Here is an 18,841-nt window from a genome sequence, read left to right as displayed (position 1 = left end):
AGTCAAAACTAATTCAGCCACTGTTTGGGCAGCCTGAAGGTGCTGACCAGGTGATACTGTAACACCACCCTCACATCACTTAGAACCTCATGAGACATGCCATCACAACAGCATACAAATCTCCTCATCAAAATCAATGAGGCCCACTGACACATGCTTTGCATCACAAGTATGTGTGGAAGGACGATGCTTTAGAAAAGTTACTCAAGGTAGCAGTGGTCACTGAGGTGGGTGGTGATACCCAAGAAGGGCATATCTGATGAATAGACAATTTCAGATCACACTGAACTGGGACTACACATGTATTGGATGTGCTTCTTTAAGGTTACATAGAACAAGTAAATTAAATCCTTTAGTGAGTAGAAGATATGAAACATCCATGTCCTGTTCCCAAGGTACTGAAAAAGCTGACATGGACTGAGCCAATGCCAGTATGTGGTTCTCGAGACAAAATTCTGCAGATGAGCCATGCCTCACACATGCTGTTACTAAACTGTTACTCATTTCACTTACCTAGTTTTTTTCACCCAAGGATTTGAAAAGGAAAATAATATTAACATGTCCTTCTAGTGGGAATCACTGGGTAAATGTGGGCAAGACTGAGCAGTGTGGACCGAAAAGCAAACACGTTTAAAATTTGAACTCTGTGACGTAGTTTGCTATTGGTGGATCTGAGAACATGCACTACCAAAAAAACCAAACCAAACCAAACCAAACCAAACCAAACCAACAAACAAACAAACAAACAAACAAACAAACAAACAAACAAACAAAAACAAACCAAAAAAACCAACACCAAAATCCCAAAAAAACCCACAAACAAACAAACAACAACCCAAAACCCCCAAAAACCCTACCTTGCAATTTTGGTTCAATGATAGCAGGATTAATTATCCTTCAATGAAGAACTTCCTTTAATAGTTTTTTAGATTAACTACTAAGGATTCTCCCTCACTTCTTAGAAGCCTAGGGAATTCTTCACCTTCCTGCTACTGGGCCTGTGTTGGGAGTGGAAGCTAGGGGTTAACTGAAATCCTGCTTGCTAAAAGCATCTGAGAACAGCAAGAAATTAAAAAAAAAAAAAAAAAAAACAAAAAAAAAAAAAAAAAACCAAAAAAACTCCCAAAAAAGAAAAAAACAAAAACAGAAACAAAAACAAAAACAAAAAAACCACCCCAAAAGAAAAAAAAACCACCACCCAACAGAAATAAAACCCAAAAAAACTATCACATGCAGATTACCTAACTCTATGTCAGATGTCACGTAAAACAAATGGAGAAGTGGCTAACACTCAGAGTCACATCTGAAATTGCTGAAGATTTTTAGTCTGAAATTAAAGCAATCAAAATGGATTATTTACATGACTGGTTGCAAAGAGTTTTGCAAAGGTGACATTATGTTATTCAGTAAACATTTTGCACATTTTCTTTTAATTTCTTTTCACTTAACATGATGCTGTAGCCTAAGATGCTGCAAACAAAAATAACCCATAGCTGGGCAGTGACAAAGTTCAGAAACTTGGGTCTGGTATTTTCCTTGGCATTTCTTTGACAGCAAATATGCAAGATAGAACTTTCTTGGCTGTTTGTGTTTACCTGCTAAAAACTGATTCTCCTCAAAGGAGAACCTGGTATTGTGCAGGGGCCATAACCAACATATACAGGTAATCACTTTAAACATGGACTAGTCACACAACACTGCTATTATTTCCAGAACATATTATTTATGCAAATCTGTTTATTTGTAGAAGTGATATTTCTATAAGCATGTTGATGTACTGTGATGCTGCTGAGTAATTATGTATTTTTGGCTAGGGTGTTTGCATATTGTGACTATTCATGCTGAGTTCATCTGATATAACAGGAAGGAAGAGTTAGTTGCATAATCTCTTCGTGCAAAATTGTTAATATCAGCCAATCAGAAAACTTGAGGAAGTTCAAAAGCAGTAATGGAAATTATAAAGTGAGCAGCTTTCTAACTTGCAGCATTTGTTACTTGATACTGTCATGCAATAATACAAAGCTAACTGGGAGAGCAAAACACACAGAGATTTCTGCATGTGGCTATAACTACACCCCAAAAGCGCCCTTGTTGCTGTGAATCAAAATCAAACAAGATAAAAGAGAAGAGCTTTTTCAAGGGGAGGTATGTCTCTAAATGTTGTGTGTTGATTTTTTTGTGCCACAGAAGATTTTTTGCAAGATAAAAAAATATTTGCCAGGGATTAAGTTACGTACAGTCATACTTGCACATGTAAAAAATCTGGATTAATGTTCTTTGAGTTTAAGAAATTCTAGAGAAAATTTTGGGGATTCTTTTGTCTATTTGATTAAAAGTAGAAATGTGTATATACAAAATTTCTAAAGATTTCTGCAAGATCCAAGGAAGATTATGAAATATCTGTGTTATATATTGCACTATTTGACATTTTTTATCTGACCTCTATTTTTCAATAACTGGAAGAAATGCTGTTTTCTGTATACTTTCTATAAATTACTCGAAGTGGAAATATGTAGATTTCTATTTCTTGGGGAGGAAAAAAGTAAGTCACAAAATCCTGGGATGGTTGAGGCTGGAAGGCACTTCTGGAAATTGTCCTATCCCAAGTCTTGCTTAGAGCAGGGTCAGCTATAGCAGATTGCTCAGGGTTTTGTCCAGTCAGTATCTCCAACACTGGAGATTTCAAAGCTTTCCTGGAAAACCTGTTCAAGTAGTTGACTACCTCACAGTAAAAGGTGTTTTCTTGTGTTCAAATTGAATTTCCATTATTTCAGTTTTTGTCTATTACTTCTTGTCCAGTCTCTTGTCACCACTAAGCAGAGCTTGGCTCTTTCTCATTCCCCATAGCTGGGTATTTGTACACATGGATAAAATCCTGCTGAGCCTTCATCTCTCTGAGATGAACAATCCCAGATTCCTCTGTCTCTTCTCATATGTCAGACCCCTTAATCATCTTTGCTCGACCCCCTCCAATAGCTCCATATCTTTCTTTTTCTGGGGATCCCAGAGCAAAACTCAGTGCTCCAGGAATACCTCCCTTGACCTGCTGGCAGCACTCTGCCTCATGCAGCCCAGGATACCTTTGATCTTCTCTTCTGCAAGAGCACATTGTTGGCCTGTGGTCAACCTGTGCTGTCTCTTCAAAACTGCTTTCCAGGTGGATCTCAGCCTCTGCTGGTGCCAGGGGTTGTTCCTCCCCAAGCACAGGACTCAGCACCTTCCTTTGCTTAATTCCAAAACATTCCTTTCATTCCATTTCTCTAGGTTCTCCAGGTCCCTCTGATGTGAAATAGTTGCATATCACCCACTTCTCCTGGTTTTTTATCATCTACAGGAAGCAGAATACTGATCTAAAAACTGTAATAGTTGTATTTAGGCAGCAATTTGATAGTAATATTTCATTGCTTGGTGTGTGTTGTAAGGTTTCTGTAACTATTTCAATGCTTCGAGGAGGGCTTAGCCAGTGTAGGATACTCTCCATGTCTTGACAATGTATCAGTTTATCCTCACATTACCATATGAGTAAAATACAAAGGAACCACATTTCTAGAAGTGTGTCATTCTGGAAGTGTGTCATAGTGAGAGGAGTAATTTTCCCAGAGACACTGAAGCAAGTAAGTCACTAGTCTCAGGTGACATTTTCTGGTAGCATTCTGCACTCACAGCCTAAGAGCAAAGACAGTAGACAAAGAGGGTAAGAACTGATAGTGCTTAAGTCAGTATTTAGAGCATGCTTTCTGTAGAAACCACTACAGACTACTTGACTGTATTTTACTTCTGACACATTGGTAAGGTGGATAGATCGAGTTTATAACAAACTGTCCTGGAGAGAGCTAGGGAGTGAGCTAAGAGTTTGGAAACCAGGTGCTTGAGTACCTCCCCAGGGTCCTCCCCCATGTAGCCGGATAGACACACACTTCTGAGGATGGCCAGGGGAGAAAGAGGAAATGAGCAAGGCATAAAATATCATCCAGTTTGGGCACTGTCATCTTAATAAATTATATTTTGATGAAATATGAGGAAATACTGCTTACAACAGACTGTGTACGGTTTTTCTGGTCTGATCTTCCAAATAACACTCACAGTCATTTTGACATGAGTGTTCTTTCTGGCACCTTCAATACTGAGGTGACTTCAGACCAGAAAGAGCTTTAGCACACCAGTCTGAAGATGACTGGTCTGGGAGCGGGTGGAGGTCCTGGAGGCAGAAAATTCCTAAAAATACAATGCTGGAGCCACTTATTTGGCCACTGTTCAGAAGGTCTGGACTACTCAGTTAAATGGTTTAGGGCTCATCACAGCTCCCATATGGCTCATCCTGCCTGCAGGCAGAGAAAAAGCAGAGGACCTGGCTATGTGTTGGTGCGTTCAGCTGGAATGATAATTTCTTATGAGGAAAGTGAATGCTTACAGGCCCTGCTATTCCCACTGCATGTTCAATGTAATGTGTAGAGTGTGGAGACAATGATTCCAGGAAATATTTTTTCCAAGCAGACAGGGCTGTGGATGATTCCTGTGGCAGTGTCCCAGATGAGCATTTCCAGGAGAACGCATGAAGGGTACTTGCAATATGGGGCTGCAGTTGTGTGCAGGGAAGTTGAGGGAGATTTTGAAAGCACAGAAGTAATCAGAACAGAGAGAGGGAGATCTCAAGAAAAATGAAACAAAGAAAATAAAGGAAAGGTGAGCAGACAGTTGCCAAAGAATAGAAAAACTTATACCTAGGAAAGGAACAGAAGATGAAGAAAGGAAGGGGAAAATATTGAGTGAACAAAATGGAACAAAATACTACTAAGAGGATCACTAGAAGGACAACAGGTCTCGAGGTTTTTATTTGCATCATGGGGGAGGTCCCTGAGAGCATGGGAAAGCAGAAATAACTATTGAGACCAAAATCTCACAGAGCCTTTCATGGTCAGTCCTCCAGACTGTTTGTACTTGAGATTCTTCTATATCACTTCCTAGCAGCTTTGGCCACATCCTTACTGTAGTATGATAATTTACAAATATGGATGCTGCAAGAGATAAGCAGGTTACAGTGAAGAGTCTGTTGCAACCCCAGCACTGTGACCTGGCCTGGCTTGAATCCTGGGGACCATGATACGTCACATCAAGCCAATTTCCAGGAAATGTAACGTGCCTTCTGAAAATGTTCAAGACTACAGAATGACTTGCTTGGAACATCAGGGTGGGTTTTTGCTTTCACCACAAATGGAGTCAGTTTGAAATCAGCATTCTGAAATGACTATAAAAATTAATATAGAAGGGCTGACTACTAACAAAATATTCCTACCTTTCTCTTTTTCCTGAGTTTGTAAGAATTTAATTCAGTTTTAGAATTGTCCTTAGTACTATCTGTAATCAAGAAAATTGCTACTACAAAGTTGCACTGCTAGACAATGCTAAAGTAAACAAATATTTAACCAGAATTGCTTCTTCATGTAGAAAAAAAAAAAAAAAAAAAAAAAAAGGTTGGGAATAGAGAAATATTTTCTAAATAGTTTTAACCTTCCTGGAAAAAAAGAAGAATTGTACATAAGATGAGAAATGTTTGACAAGAGCTGATGCCAGTGTTTGACTAGCTTTGTTCACTCCTCCATACCACATGAATGAATGTGGAGTCGCCCTTTGCAAGTACTCACACTTCCTAAGTAATTTAAACTGCCTACAGTGATCTGGAGCATCTGACTCCTTGGTTTCTGACATTGGAGCAAGCAAAAATTTGAAGCAGACTGTTCTGTATGGATGCAAACCTCTAAGAACAGTAGGAGTTATGAAGTTTGAAAAGTGGAGATAGGGAACAGGAAAAAATACTGTGGTGCCCTGACCTTGGCTGGCCACCAGCTGTAACCAAGCTGGTCTCTCACTCCCCCTCTTCCTTATTCTCTGCTTCCCCTCAGCAAACAATATCCAGCCACTCCATAGGACAGGGGGCTGCCATACACATAGCAGTTGCTTTGGAAGTCAAATGTCTGGGCAAGAAATGCCTCATCCCACCCCAATCCTTCTTTCTCCCAGGTTTTATTGCTGATCATGATGCCATATGATATGGGATATCCCTATCAACTGGGATCACCTGTCCTGGCCATGTTCCCTCCCAGCCTCTGGCTCATCCCCATCCCACTGGCCTCTGCAACTTGGTGGGATGGGGTTGGAGAAACAACCCTGGTGCTGTGCCAGCACTGCTCAGCAACAGCCAAAACACTGGTGTGTTACCAACATCACTCTAGCTACTAAAACAAAGCACAGCATTGTGATGTTCACAGGATCAGAAAGCAAGAAAACCTGACTTTCTGATGGTATAGTTAAGATAGATACGTGGGAAAAGTAATTCTAAGTCATGGTCTCTGCACTGAATACAGTGAGTGTATTTATCATCGTGAGAGTCTGTGGCCTCTTTATCTCAAACTATGTTGTTATAAGGCAGTATCATGGCTATTCAGTTCTTTTAAAGAAGAGGTGCCTGCCAGACATCCTGAACCACACCCTCTGCCCAGCTTTTTGAAAGAATATGGTAAAAAAAAATTAAGTTTTGCAAAACCAAAATGCATTTCAACATTACTTTCTTTTTTTTTTTTTTTTTTTTTAAATTTTATTTTCCTTTCTTTTCCTTTTTCTTTCTGAAGGTTTCATTATCTCTTTCCAGAGAAGGAAATATGTTTGATGCTCTTGGACTCACTTATATGATTTGGTGGTATATGATGCTATTTCATCCCTTGAATGCTGGCATCCAGTGTAAGGAGTGTAAGTATGTTTGTGCAGATATAATCTGAGAAACAAGGTTTAACTCTTCATTTGTTAGAGATACTTGCAATGAAACTGGCAATTGCTATCTTAAGCCTGACAGATACTATCCCCTGCATTCAACAAAAGCTATAGCATATCCTTACTGAACTTACACTGCAACACTTTCAGCAGATGCACAGGAATCACCTATTACAAATGTGAATGTGGACTGGAGAAGAAAAATAGAACTATCCTGGGAGAGCAGCAGGAATTTCTCTGAGTACACATGCATCATCATGGATGGGGACGGGGAATATGCAGAAATAGAGGTAAACTTGCTATTCATTGGGATAAATAATGGTACCTTTTATCAATTTCACTTACTTTGAAAAAAATTAATGTCACAGATAACATCTGACATGTAACAGTTTGCAGTCCACAGCTTGATCTCTTAGGGGCTGTGGAAAGACATCAGCAATGCCAGGGTGCATTTGCTGTGAGATGAGCACCCAATTCATACTAAGAGTTGAAATTCTGACACCAAAGTAGAAAGAAAATAATAAGCCTGAACTGCAGCTATATTGAATCATGAGTAAGGATGTAGCTGCTGAAAAACAGGGGCTATGAGATTAAGTGAGATTTCTAGAGACTTTAAGGAGACAGAGAAAGAGACACCACCCAAAAAAATCCCAGAAACACTGCCATGGATTATGGTTATCTTAAGTTCTTCACTTGTTTCCCAGAAAACTAGATCATGCCTGTAGCACAGATAATGTTATAAACCCACATTATCCAAAGAGGAAAATAGGAAGCTCAACAGAGATAGAGATGGCTTATTTAGCCTAGCAAAGCAAGTGCCTTAGAAACATGGTACAAAATACATCACATCTTTATTGAACATTATATGTATAACACCATAGACCAGGCCAGGTCAGATGAAAACTTTTATTTTGCTTAATCCTTTGATTAAATTCCTTTGTGGTAACTTTGCTATGTATTAGCCATCTTCTGTTATGCCACTGGCCTACTATTAGTCTCCTAAAATAGTTGCACACTAGTGTAGTATCTAGCTCCTGAGCTGCAAAGCTTTTTGTGTACTCATGTTTTCTATCTCCTAGTTCCATTCTATATCACCCTTGAGTGCTAAAGGAGAGCCAAAACCATATATATACATGGAACTACATTCCCGGGTTGTACTTCCATAGCCAGCCACACCTAACATCAGAAGAGGAAAAGCAGAGAAATAAAATATCAACGTGTTCTCTTTTCAGGCGTATAGTCCACTATGCAGCTTTCCAGTGGAAATATACATACCTCTGCACAAAGGGGTGTCCTTTGTCATTGAAGTGCCAAACACAAACATCTCAAAACAATGCACCTATCTCCCTGGAGGTAATGTATATGGTCTGGCTAAAGTTTTATACATTTGCAGTCTTTTAAAGGTAAACGTTGCCTTAGAAAACCATTACTTACACAGTAGGGAACTGCTGTCTTTTCTATTAAAAACCCTTTTTTTTTCAGATCTGTTAAAATTATTTGCTCTGTAATAAATGTCTCCATCACTCTGCAAGAGATGTATTACTACAAATATAACCATGATTGCACTGTTCTCTTTTATACTAAGGGTCCAAAATGCCAATAAATTAAAGTGGTTTAAAGATGGATTCAAATAACTCTTCTGGCTGTTACAAAATAGGATGTTAGTACTTATTTATTGAATGCCTTTCTGCTGGGCTGTTGGTGAGTTTGTTGTGACCCATTTTTTCCCTTGCTTCTCAGGTCAGAGTTCTCCATTAAAACTGCCCAGCCACCAGTGCTGCAGCAGCTGTGTCTAACTGGGGTACTTACAGACATGACAGAGGTGATGCCTTGGCACCTTTCTCATGCCTGAGCAGAGAAAATGCTTGCTGCTTTTCTGGTCCTGTAGATTTGACAGAAGAAACACTCATGGTGACCCTCAAAATACAAGCTAGGACACAGAAAACTTTGATGTTCCTCCCCAGCTGGCCCTACCTTCCAAGTGTGCAGCTTCCCTAGAGGATTCCCATGTTCTTCCGTAAGGTTGCCCTCTTTACTGGGCACTGGAGAGGGCTGGAGTCTGTAGCAGAGGAAGCCTCCACACTTTCACTGAATTTAGGACATACAACAAAAGGAAGCAGAAAACTGGCTGAAGGAGAAGAGAGGAAGAGGCTGAGCATGCCTGTGCAGCCCAGCCATGAGGGACCTTCGAAAGAAATGAGGTTTCCATTTCAATGTGCTTCAGAAAAGCAGAAGACAAAGTCACTGCCACCCACATGAAGGTGGAAAGATCTAGGGAAGAGCCTGCTTGATTGGAGAGCAGGAAGAAGTCCAACCTTACTTTTAAAAGTCTTAGCTTTTTTAATCCTCCATGTAAACACATCAGGAGTAGATTCCTGGGCATTAATTGCAAAAGGATAAATACATTTCCTTGTAGCAGCATGGATGGTGTCAAAAGGCAATGTACATGTGGAATGCTTCACTTGTTGACAGATTTCACAGTTCAGAGACAGTTAAAGTGGAGTGAGAGTAGAGTTTTCTCTCAGTTGTCATTCCTAACCCAAGCAAGAACTAGCTGGGCTTGCAGGTATCTAACATATCTACGTGTGTGCCATGATCCTCCAGCTTGGAGGAGTTCACAGGATTTTTCCTCATCATGGATATTCCTGTACTTGCAGGCATGAATGGGTCAGCCATTGAAAACTTCTCCTGTGTGATTTATAACATCTTCCTCATGAACTGCACTTGGCAGGCAGGGAGGGATGCTCCAGCAGACACACAGTATTTTCTCTACTGGCAGAAGTCAATGTAAGTAATCTGCTTGAGACAGGGAAGTCTGATTCTGAAGTTTGAATTCTGATTCAACACATCACAGTGTCCACGTTTAACTAAAATACTTTGCTGTATGCAGAGAGGACAATCAGATGGAATGTGAGCTTTACATTAAAGCTGAAAATGGCAGAAATATGGGATGTATCTTCCAAAATGTGAGCGTAGGACATGAAAAAGCTTACTTCCTGGTGAATGGGTCTAGCAAAGACTCCCTGATCCAGTTCTATGATGAGTACATTGACCTGTATGAAATTGGTAAGTAATTGAATATTTTATTTCATTACTGTTTTATAAAATAAGGAAAGGGGGAAATTTTCTCTGAAAAACAGATTAAAACAAAGTCTGTAGCTGTTGCAGAATCCTGCACTGCAGGGCAAACTTTGTTTCCAACAGAGGATAGAATATAGCTTGACCAAAACTTGACTAAAACAAGCAAAGGCAGAGGCAAACTAAAAAACCTGTTGAGAGAAGAGGTGTGGACATGATGCCTTAAGTTTTAGCTTTCATGTTTTTCAGATTCTGTGATGTCTAGGGGTGTAGTCCTGAGACTCATATTAAGCGTTAGTAAGCTCTCTTCTCAGAGTAGGCAGAAAAAACAAATCCTTTTCCTGCTGGAGACCAAAGACAACTGCTACAAGTTTTCAGACTCAAAAGCATAAACAACGGTGGACTGAAGAGAGAAAACAAGAAGGATGGGACTTCATGATCTGAAGCTGTAACTGGACAATTAAACCTCAATATGCAAGTGGACCAAAACTTATAAAAGTGTGAGACTTCGTGACCAGTGGTCCAGTTTGTGACCATTTTGGGTCCATCTTGGGTGTAGCCCTGGCCAGACTCTTGTATTGCCCAAGGTGTGTCCTTAAAGGCCTTTTAATAAATATCTACTTTATATCTCTATCTCTATCTAATATCTCTAGCTTTGTCTAGTCTCTGTTCCAGGTCAGCCTTCCCAAGGCATCAGGCATAGTTATGGATTCCAAGAAATAAAAAACAATGGTTAGATTTTCAAGGCCACCTTTCTTAAGGGCTTATTTTACCATCCCTTAATCTCACACCTCTCTGAGAGCCACAAGAGCTACACATCCTAAAGCCAGAGTGAGGGTTCAGCTTCCAAATTAGGACTGTGTTAGTTAAATATGTAACTCTGTGAGTTAGGTGTTTAAGCTCCAAGAAAAATCAGGTCACACTGAGTCAATTATATTATAGGCACTCCAATTCAGATGCCTTGAATGCTGAATAATATCACACATACAAAAATTTTCTTCGTTTTCCCTACTGAACCTGTATTGCCAATGTGCGGCTGGAAAACAGATGTAGAAGAAAATAGCACTGCTGATTGCACTACTGAATTACATAAAACCCTTCGTACCTTTTCTTTACACAAACTTAATTTACTTCAGATGTCCAAAAACTGCAGTGATATATTCTCAGGTTTTGTTAAGGTATTTTACTTGCTGTTTACCAGATAACTTTAGTTAGCACCAGCAGCACACAGCTGTGCATCAGCTGCCTCACCTTCACATGCATTTCGCTTGAGTTGTATCTGTTTACTGACCATGCCTATATTAATTATTCCATTTTTTTTCCCCAGAAATACTCACTGCTCCATTAAATGTCACTGCCAATTGTACCAGAGATTCAGCAAGTTGCATTATTACATGGCATCCACCCCTTAGAAGTCAAGAAAAAAAAGCAAAGTGTTTTCAGTATGAAATTAACATACAAAATAAGGTATAAAAATTTCTTGGCTTGCCTCTGGTATTGTACCTATGCTCATGCATATCTATAATACACATTATAGATTTCTGACACATTTCTGACTTCTTTATTTGCTAATTTTTCTCACATAAGCTGTGGCGTCCTCCTGCTACAGTTTTGCTGGTCTCACATCTCACCTCTCATGAAATTCTGCAGCTCAGAAGCTTACCATGGCAGCAATTGCTCAGCCACAAGACCATTACAGGAAAGGGCAGCTAAGGATTCAACATATACAGCTGCAACAAAGCAACAAATCATTAAATCTCATTTGTTTATTAAAAAGAGGAACAATGGCTTGCAGGCTGTTTGGATTATCTGGATTTTTTTCATGTTTCATGCAGTAATAGTATCTACCTTGGTACCTGTTGGTACAAGGAGTGATTACAGTTACATGTAGCTTTCCAGCTGGTTGGTGTAATTTGACAGTAAGATCTTGTGTGAAATACTTACAAAGTTTTACATAACAATACAGATCACAACATAGCAGTATTGTCAAAATGTTTATTTGAAAGAAATACATCTTAACTCTTGTTTCCTGTGCCACAGTCACAATGGGTGAAGTTCAGTGTAGATTTCTACATTTGGGTAGGAAATTCATCTCCTAGACTGAGACACCATAATATAGGTGTTTGCACAGGAGCACGAATATCTCCTGGGGGTCAGTGCACATCAGGGCTCCCTGCTGTGGAGCAGTAGGTGCCTCACAGCCCTTGAGGTGCTGAAAGCACCAGAAGTACCTTCAGAGAGGTCAGACAGAACTCACACCTTTCAGGAGGGGCCAGCAGAGGTAAGATAGCTAAAGCAGCACTACACATCTAAAGTTTAAGCAATTCATTTACGCCCTGCTCATTCCCAGCACAGGCTGATGACTTCCATCATGCCCTAAACTGAAAGCACTCAGCTGACAGTGAGTGATGGGAAAATCCTAGTCTGCTTTATAGTGCAAGACACACTCTGGGTGTGTTTTCTATAATGAGACATTCCTTCCAGTTATACCTTTCTAACTTTTCCATAATGCTGGCTATCCTGATATTACATGTGACAGTTGTTTCCAGGAACTCAGCTTTTCAATGATTTTAGAGATCATTGCTAAAAGTGACTGCTGATGGATTTGTTCACTCATTTTGGAACCTATCCTTCTCTTCAAATTTTTTATGTTCTATGATCCAGGTCAATATTTGATTCCAGATAATTAAATATTGATTGCATAGGACGTGTAAGTAGCTCTTCACAGAAAGCCCCTGAACATAGATAAGTCTAACAGAGATTTTGATTGGAAGGAGGGTAAATTTGCTATTCACATCAATTTTATGCACAAGTTATAAATCTGTTGTGAAATCACAGCTTCCAGATCTGCCATGTTTGTAGGATGATGGGATTGCTTGTGTGATTTGAACATGGATGAGAATGCATAGTGTATATAAAAATACCCTTAGTGGAAATACAGCTTCTCACATCTACTGATAAATAATTAATGTTTCCTTCCTTTTCTAAAAGGAAATGTAGGAAGACAGAACTTTGAATAAAATGCTGTTATTCTGGGACATTACTGGAGAATAATATCCTATTGATTTTTCAGTTTAAAATAACTTATGATATTCAAAAGCAAGAAAATGAGAACAAAATAGAGAAATATTTGATTGAAAAGAAAACAATAAAAATGAAGATTTCTCTTTGTTTTGCAGGATGAGCCCAAAGAAGAGAAAAAGCTTCCTAAGGTAAGTACTCTTGTCACATACAAATTTGCACTTTTACCTGCTTAAGCCCATAAATACCATTACAGAAAATACACTTACTTGTAGAACAACAGCTCTTGTATCAATGTAGCTATGAGAATTCAGAAAAATATGTTCCTGTGAGATCTTTAAGTGTAAACATAATACATCCTTTTGGATGGAGTAGGCAAAATTTTCCATGCATTTCACAAAACTTCATACATTGCATCTATTGCACAAAATGATTTTATTCCTGATGGATGTGACATTTTGCTTACTAAAAATCTGAAACACTCTTTCTCATTGGAATAATACCACTGATAGCTCAGGACAACTAGGCAAAGGGAGTACAACAATCTTCAAAACCTGGGGAATTTAATAAATATTGTCAGTCTTCTCTCGACCAAATTAGTGGTTTTCTAAGCCTTGGAAGTGCTTGACAGATTCCAGACTTTGTACAAAGTATCATGAGGCCAAATGTTACCTATCTGTTATTGTATTGTCTCCAGAATATTAAATCTTTTTTAGCAATGATAGGCACTATCCAAGCCTGTTTAATCCCCATGAAGGTTACAAGGGGAGTTTACACAGTACTTCTCAAAATTCTGCTTTGTTTCTTTCATATTTCTTTAGGGTCCACAAACATGGATACACACACACACACACACAAAAAAAAAAAAAAAAAGAAAAAAAGAAAAAGAAAAAAGAAAAAAAAAAATTGTCCATAAAGCACAATAAAAGAAATCAAAGACAAAAGAAACTTCCAAGGAATTTTAACCTCCAAAAATCAGAGAGTTTTGCTGGCAAGACAGTACATACCTAAAAAAAAATCATATATATTATTTTTTTATAGAAACTGTATCATGAAATTTACCCACAAATGTTGTTAGTATTTAGCTATGAGGGGAAATGCAGATCACTCTCCTTTTAGGTACGGAATGACAGATATGAATTCCAAAATTACAATGAGAAAAAAAGATACACTGTGAAAATCAGAGCACGTGGAGAAAACTGTCTTGTTAGCTCAAACTGGGGGGAATGGAGTAAACCCATTGAGTTTGGTAAGACTATGATTTTTTTTTCTTGCAATATTACTTTGTTTGCTTCCCTTTGTTCCTCACAGTCACAGAAATGAATAAAGTCTCAATTTTTATCCAGTTATATGGAAGGAACTGGGTGGATTTTATTAAGGTGAAGGAGTAGCTCCAATACTCTGGCAGCAGAGCCCTTGATTAGCTGGCATTGTGCAGGCAGCAGTTACTCAGGTACCAGGGCTATAGAAACAGACTGAGACAGATCCACTCTTCAGTCTGCTGTGATGAGGCTGCCTCTCAATTCTCGTCAAGCTTTTACCATGAATATCATCCCCTCCCTTCTGCATCTTTCTTCTCACCCTTTCCACTGAGTTTGCTCTATTAGTTGTTCTGTAACTGTTTATTCTTCTCTTTTTCCAGAATTAAAAATCAAAATTTTAATTTTCTAAATCTTAAATATTTGAAAAGGTTTAAGATGTATCAAATCTATCTGCATTTTTTGGACAAAATTCTATGATGAAGTCAGGTTGAAGTCCTTCAGGACATTCAAAAAAATGTAGTGAAATTCACATTCATTACATCATACAGTCACAAAGGTAGTCTTTTGCCATGCTAAAATATTTGTCTCTCATGGCTGTTACAGGTCAAGGAGAAGATTACTTTATTTTCGTGATTTTATTTCTGATTGCACTTGGAACAACCTTAATTACACTTCTCCTGTATTGTCTTTTCAAAAGGTAAATCAACCTTTTTTCTGTAGACACTACTGGCAGAGCATTATCTACATGAAGCACATTCCTCCAACCTCCCACTTTCCTACTTGCAAATTTAAATAATCTGATTATCACTGTCATGAACTATTACCACCAGGATTGCTGTGGATGGCCCTTTGGCATGGAAAATCACTAAGTGGAAAAGGCGGAAAGGATGTTAAAGTTATTGATTCTACCAGATCCTACAAAAGCCTTTTTGTTCTTACTTTTAAAACACCCAGGTTGCTTTGAAGCCACTGGCCATATAGAGTACCACACAAAAAGGAATCCAAATTAACATATTGTTATTTTGATAAAACTTCACATTCAGTGGTGAAAGTTATGTTACGTGATTTATTCAAATTTATTGTTAGCATTTTTACTGTGATTCTAATTACAAAATAAATCTTAATAACCCAAATACTAAATGTAATAGTAGTTACCCACCAGTTACCTCACTGAAAATATTTTATTTGCAGGGCAATAGATATTCAATCTTGAAAGTAAAAAATATCCTTAAGTTACAACACAAAATGTTCGTGAAAGTAATATTATCAGTATTTTCAGTTTCTCCACCATCCTATTTTCTACCCAAAGGTACTGCAGTTTGGAGAAAATATTTCCTCCCATACCACAACCAAGAGACAAATTCAAGTCTGAAGAAGATATCCAGGTATGATTTCTTCTCAATTCAGTCAAATTTGTTAACTTTAAACCCCAACAGGCCAAAGACTTCAACTGACTTTTAAAAATAAGCGTTAACATTTGGTCCAAAACTAATTTCTGTCATGCCAGCTATGCTGCTTTAAAACCTGAAATGGTCTATGCCAACACTAAAACAAAACATTGTCCTTGAGGTATATGCAGATGTATTTTAAGACCAGCTTTCAGTTTTACTGAGACCCGTAATTTCTGTGTGTACCAGCTTTGCAAGGTTGCTGTCCATACTTTAAAAATAACCTAAGTGAAGATTAATTTTCCATTAGCATTTTCAAACATCAGTGGTCATAATATATTGTGAATATATATTCCATAACCCTGACCTGTACCCATGTAAAAATCCTGTCACACTTAGTGCAAATCAAGAGGGCTGGAAAGACTTAACAGTTAAAATACCCTTCCTCTTGCTTCAGCACAGGATTTACAATTTCAGCGCTTTGTGCAAATTGTATTTGACCAATACACTGCAGCATCCCTGTGCAGCCTATTCTGCATGTTTATTTAGTCTTACTTTTAAAAAGCCTTTTTAATAACTTGGTTTTATGCTTTTAAAAATTATTACCTTTTACTCTTATTGCTTTCCTGTTTACAGTATCTTACACACATGCACACTGTCAACAGCAAGTAACTCCTCTGTCTTTCTGCACACATCATGACAACCAGGCTTCAAACCATTCACACTTCTCAAATCCATCCATTTCAGCAGTGATTTGTATGGTGATTGCATAGTGAGGGGGTGCTTTCTCTCAGCTGGCTAAAGCAAAGACATACTTGAAGTCAGTAAATCAGGTTAATCACTAATTGCCTAAAATTCAGTGGGCAACACCATGCATTCCAATGAGGATTCCAAAAGTGACACATAAATTTTCCTTCAATCGTTTACAAAGAATCCCCAAATCTCTGACTACTAAAACTCTCTAGTTTTGGTATCTATATACCAGCTTGTTCTGAATAATTGGTCTTTGGTCCTACCACCTTTGGCTTTCATAGAAAGTAGGTAGGAATGTGGCTTAGACAGGTTTCCTCATTCACCTCAAGTCATGGTATCTCACTTCCTACCAGGCTGCCACAGCTAAGGCTACAGAGCAGCAGCAATCCACAGTCCATCCCATTAAATAAGAATAGCTAGGAAAATAACAAGCAGTTTTTGGAAAATTGCATACCGATTGCCTGCTTTTCCCAAACTTGAGTGTCTTCCAAATTCCTGTACCAAACACACTCAAAACACTCCACTACAATCCAGAGGCAACTGTGGATGAGGTCTGTATACTGCGGCACAGGCACTTCCATGCAGGGAGCAAGATAACAGCAACAGTTGCCAGAGTTAAGTGTAGTCCTCATGTTACCTCACACTTGCCAACTGGTGCTGTGAAAATAATTCATACCATTCTGACACGTTTAAACAGTTTCAACTACTCTTAAAACCTAATTTTACTTTACTCTTCTCTCCAAACTCAGTACCTTTAGCACTGATTGAATGTTGCAATTCTTCAAAATTCAAATAATAACAAAGTACAAAAAGTACATTTTCGAAAGCTCTCCTCCACTCAATACCAAACACTCTCCCTGACATTTAGTGCTAATGGATTTTTGAACTGTTTTGAAACCTGCAATATTCTTTGCTAATCACCCCTTTTCCAAGCTTGCATTTCCTCGTTTTTCCTGTATTAACTTAATGACCTTTCATATTTTCTCATTCTTTTCGCCTACACAATACTTTTCCCAAATCACAGGAAAGTATTTTAAAAAACCTAATTTTCTGCACTGCAACCTTTAAAACACTCCTGTTAAAGAATTGCCAATTTTATTTGCTTTAAGATCCTACCAAATAATTCAGTGCATCAGTTTGCACTCCTCTAATCCATTTTATTTTACTCCTCTTACTACAGACCATTGGTTTTCTAGTCATTATCTCCTTATATGCTTTCCTCACCATTACTGAGTTTTATTGCCTCTTGCCCAGAGTTAAATATATTCCAGGAACTTGCAAGACACACTTTTGGTGCTTTTTCCTTGGAGAACAGTAAAGTAGCCCAAAACACCGTGACCACAAAGGCCTGCAGTGCTTTACTCATTCTTCAGCTCTCCTAGAAAACAAGTCCCCAGGATACCCTGGTTTGATGCTCGCAACATACCCTCAGTTTGACAGCAAGCTTGCTTTTTCGTCTTTTGCCCCCACCAGTACTATCCCTCGTTTTTTTTTTTTATTTTCCCTCAAAACTTTAAACTCCAAGCACTCTTTGAGTACTATAATCTTACCTGGCAGCATCTACTCTCCCAGAACTCCAGGTCAGCCAATGTAAATATCTGTGATAGCAACCAAAATATTTTATCTGCATACACACCTAGCCAATGCCTACATATGGAAAATTCAGGCAATACTGACTGAATAAATTCCTTCTGTTGTCTCAGCTAAGGTTGTCCAGTGTCTAAATCAGCTTCTGTTCTTCCTCCTGCTGACAGCTAGTACTGATCAGACATATCGAAACATTCCTTAACTGTCCTTAAAACTGCCTTCTCTTGTTTTGCAATCATTTGTTAAGTATTAAAGGACGAAGATGAGATACCTTTAGTACTGCTGAAACTAATGTTCAGAATGACACCAACAGCAACTTGTAGCTTACTCGGTTTTCTCTTTAGATAGAATATGTAGATCTACCAACAAAAAGTCATACTGAGGAAATAACTAGAACTGAAGAATGATCCAACTGTCCAAAACCACACCTGATTCCCCAACATGAAAGAAAATTATGGATCCTGCTGACAAGTACTTCAAACCAGCCTATAAAAGAATATAATCACCTATAAAACTGTTTGCCCCCTTAAAATCCACTTAAAATGGAGATTAAAATCGGAAGAAAAATGAGTGAAATTTGTTCTTTTCTCCTTGTTCACCCCTGCAACGCCTGGCAGCTAAGCTTTTCCGCAAGCACCTACTTTGAAGAAGTGCTTAAATGCCACTAAGAGGTTCTTCACAATGTGACACAAGCCCTCTCATCCAGAATAAAGCTGTTACTTCTTGTTATCATTGCTATGAAGCCTCTTTCATCTCAGTATGATTTCCTGCGGGCTGACAGGTGTGCTGTATAGTGCCACAGTAATTTAACTGTAATTTTTATATGCCCAGTTATTTTGTAAAGCACAAACCTGCTATTTAGAATGTGTTTTAATTTGCTCTTTGATCTTCCAAACAGTAACACTAAATTATCTCAACATATGCAATCAACCTTATGCAAGACAAAAACGAAAATAAAATCATACTTGTCAATTATAACCATTAATA

The 18,841-nt window shown here is 38.4% G+C and overlaps 1 protein-coding gene across 3 annotated transcripts; it reads left to right on the top strand.

Annotated features, from left to right (window-relative positions):
* The first annotated feature begins 1,977 nt into the window (after positions 1-1,977).
* Positions 1,978-18,583, top strand: LOC136357900 (granulocyte-macrophage colony-stimulating factor receptor subunit alpha-like). 3 transcript variants are annotated; one of them, XM_066313540.1, is made up of 12 exons: positions 1,978-2,145; positions 6,627-6,744; positions 6,916-7,055; positions 7,998-8,118; positions 9,423-9,552; positions 9,656-9,831; positions 11,171-11,310; positions 13,023-13,055; positions 13,984-14,113; positions 14,730-14,823; positions 15,436-15,511; positions 18,199-18,583. In XM_066313540.1, exons 2-12 carry the CDS (start codon positions 6,657-6,659, stop codon positions 18,259-18,261), a joined length of 1,191 nt encoding a protein of 396 aa, XP_066169637.1. In that variant the 5' UTR covers positions 1,978-2,145; positions 6,627-6,656; the 3' UTR covers positions 18,262-18,583. The 3 variants fall into 3 exon arrangements, with proteins under 3 accessions (XP_066169637.1, XP_066169638.1, XP_066169636.1); XM_066313539.1 differs by lacking the exon at positions 1,978-2,145 and having other exon boundaries at positions 6,206-6,744; XM_066313541.1 differs by lacking the exons at positions 1,978-2,145; positions 13,984-14,113; positions 14,730-14,823 and having other exon boundaries at positions 6,203-6,744.
* Positions 18,584-18,841: the final 258 nt, after the last annotated feature.

Source organism: Sylvia atricapilla, chromosome 2, assembly GCF_009819655.1.
Source record: "Sylvia atricapilla isolate bSylAtr1 chromosome 2, bSylAtr1.pri, whole genome shotgun sequence".
Lineage (NCBI taxonomy): Eukaryota > Metazoa > Chordata > Aves > Passeriformes > Sylviidae > Sylvia > Sylvia atricapilla.
The sequence above is the reverse complement of the archived record's forward strand: the minus strand, read 5'-3'. Positions and strand labels throughout refer to the sequence as shown.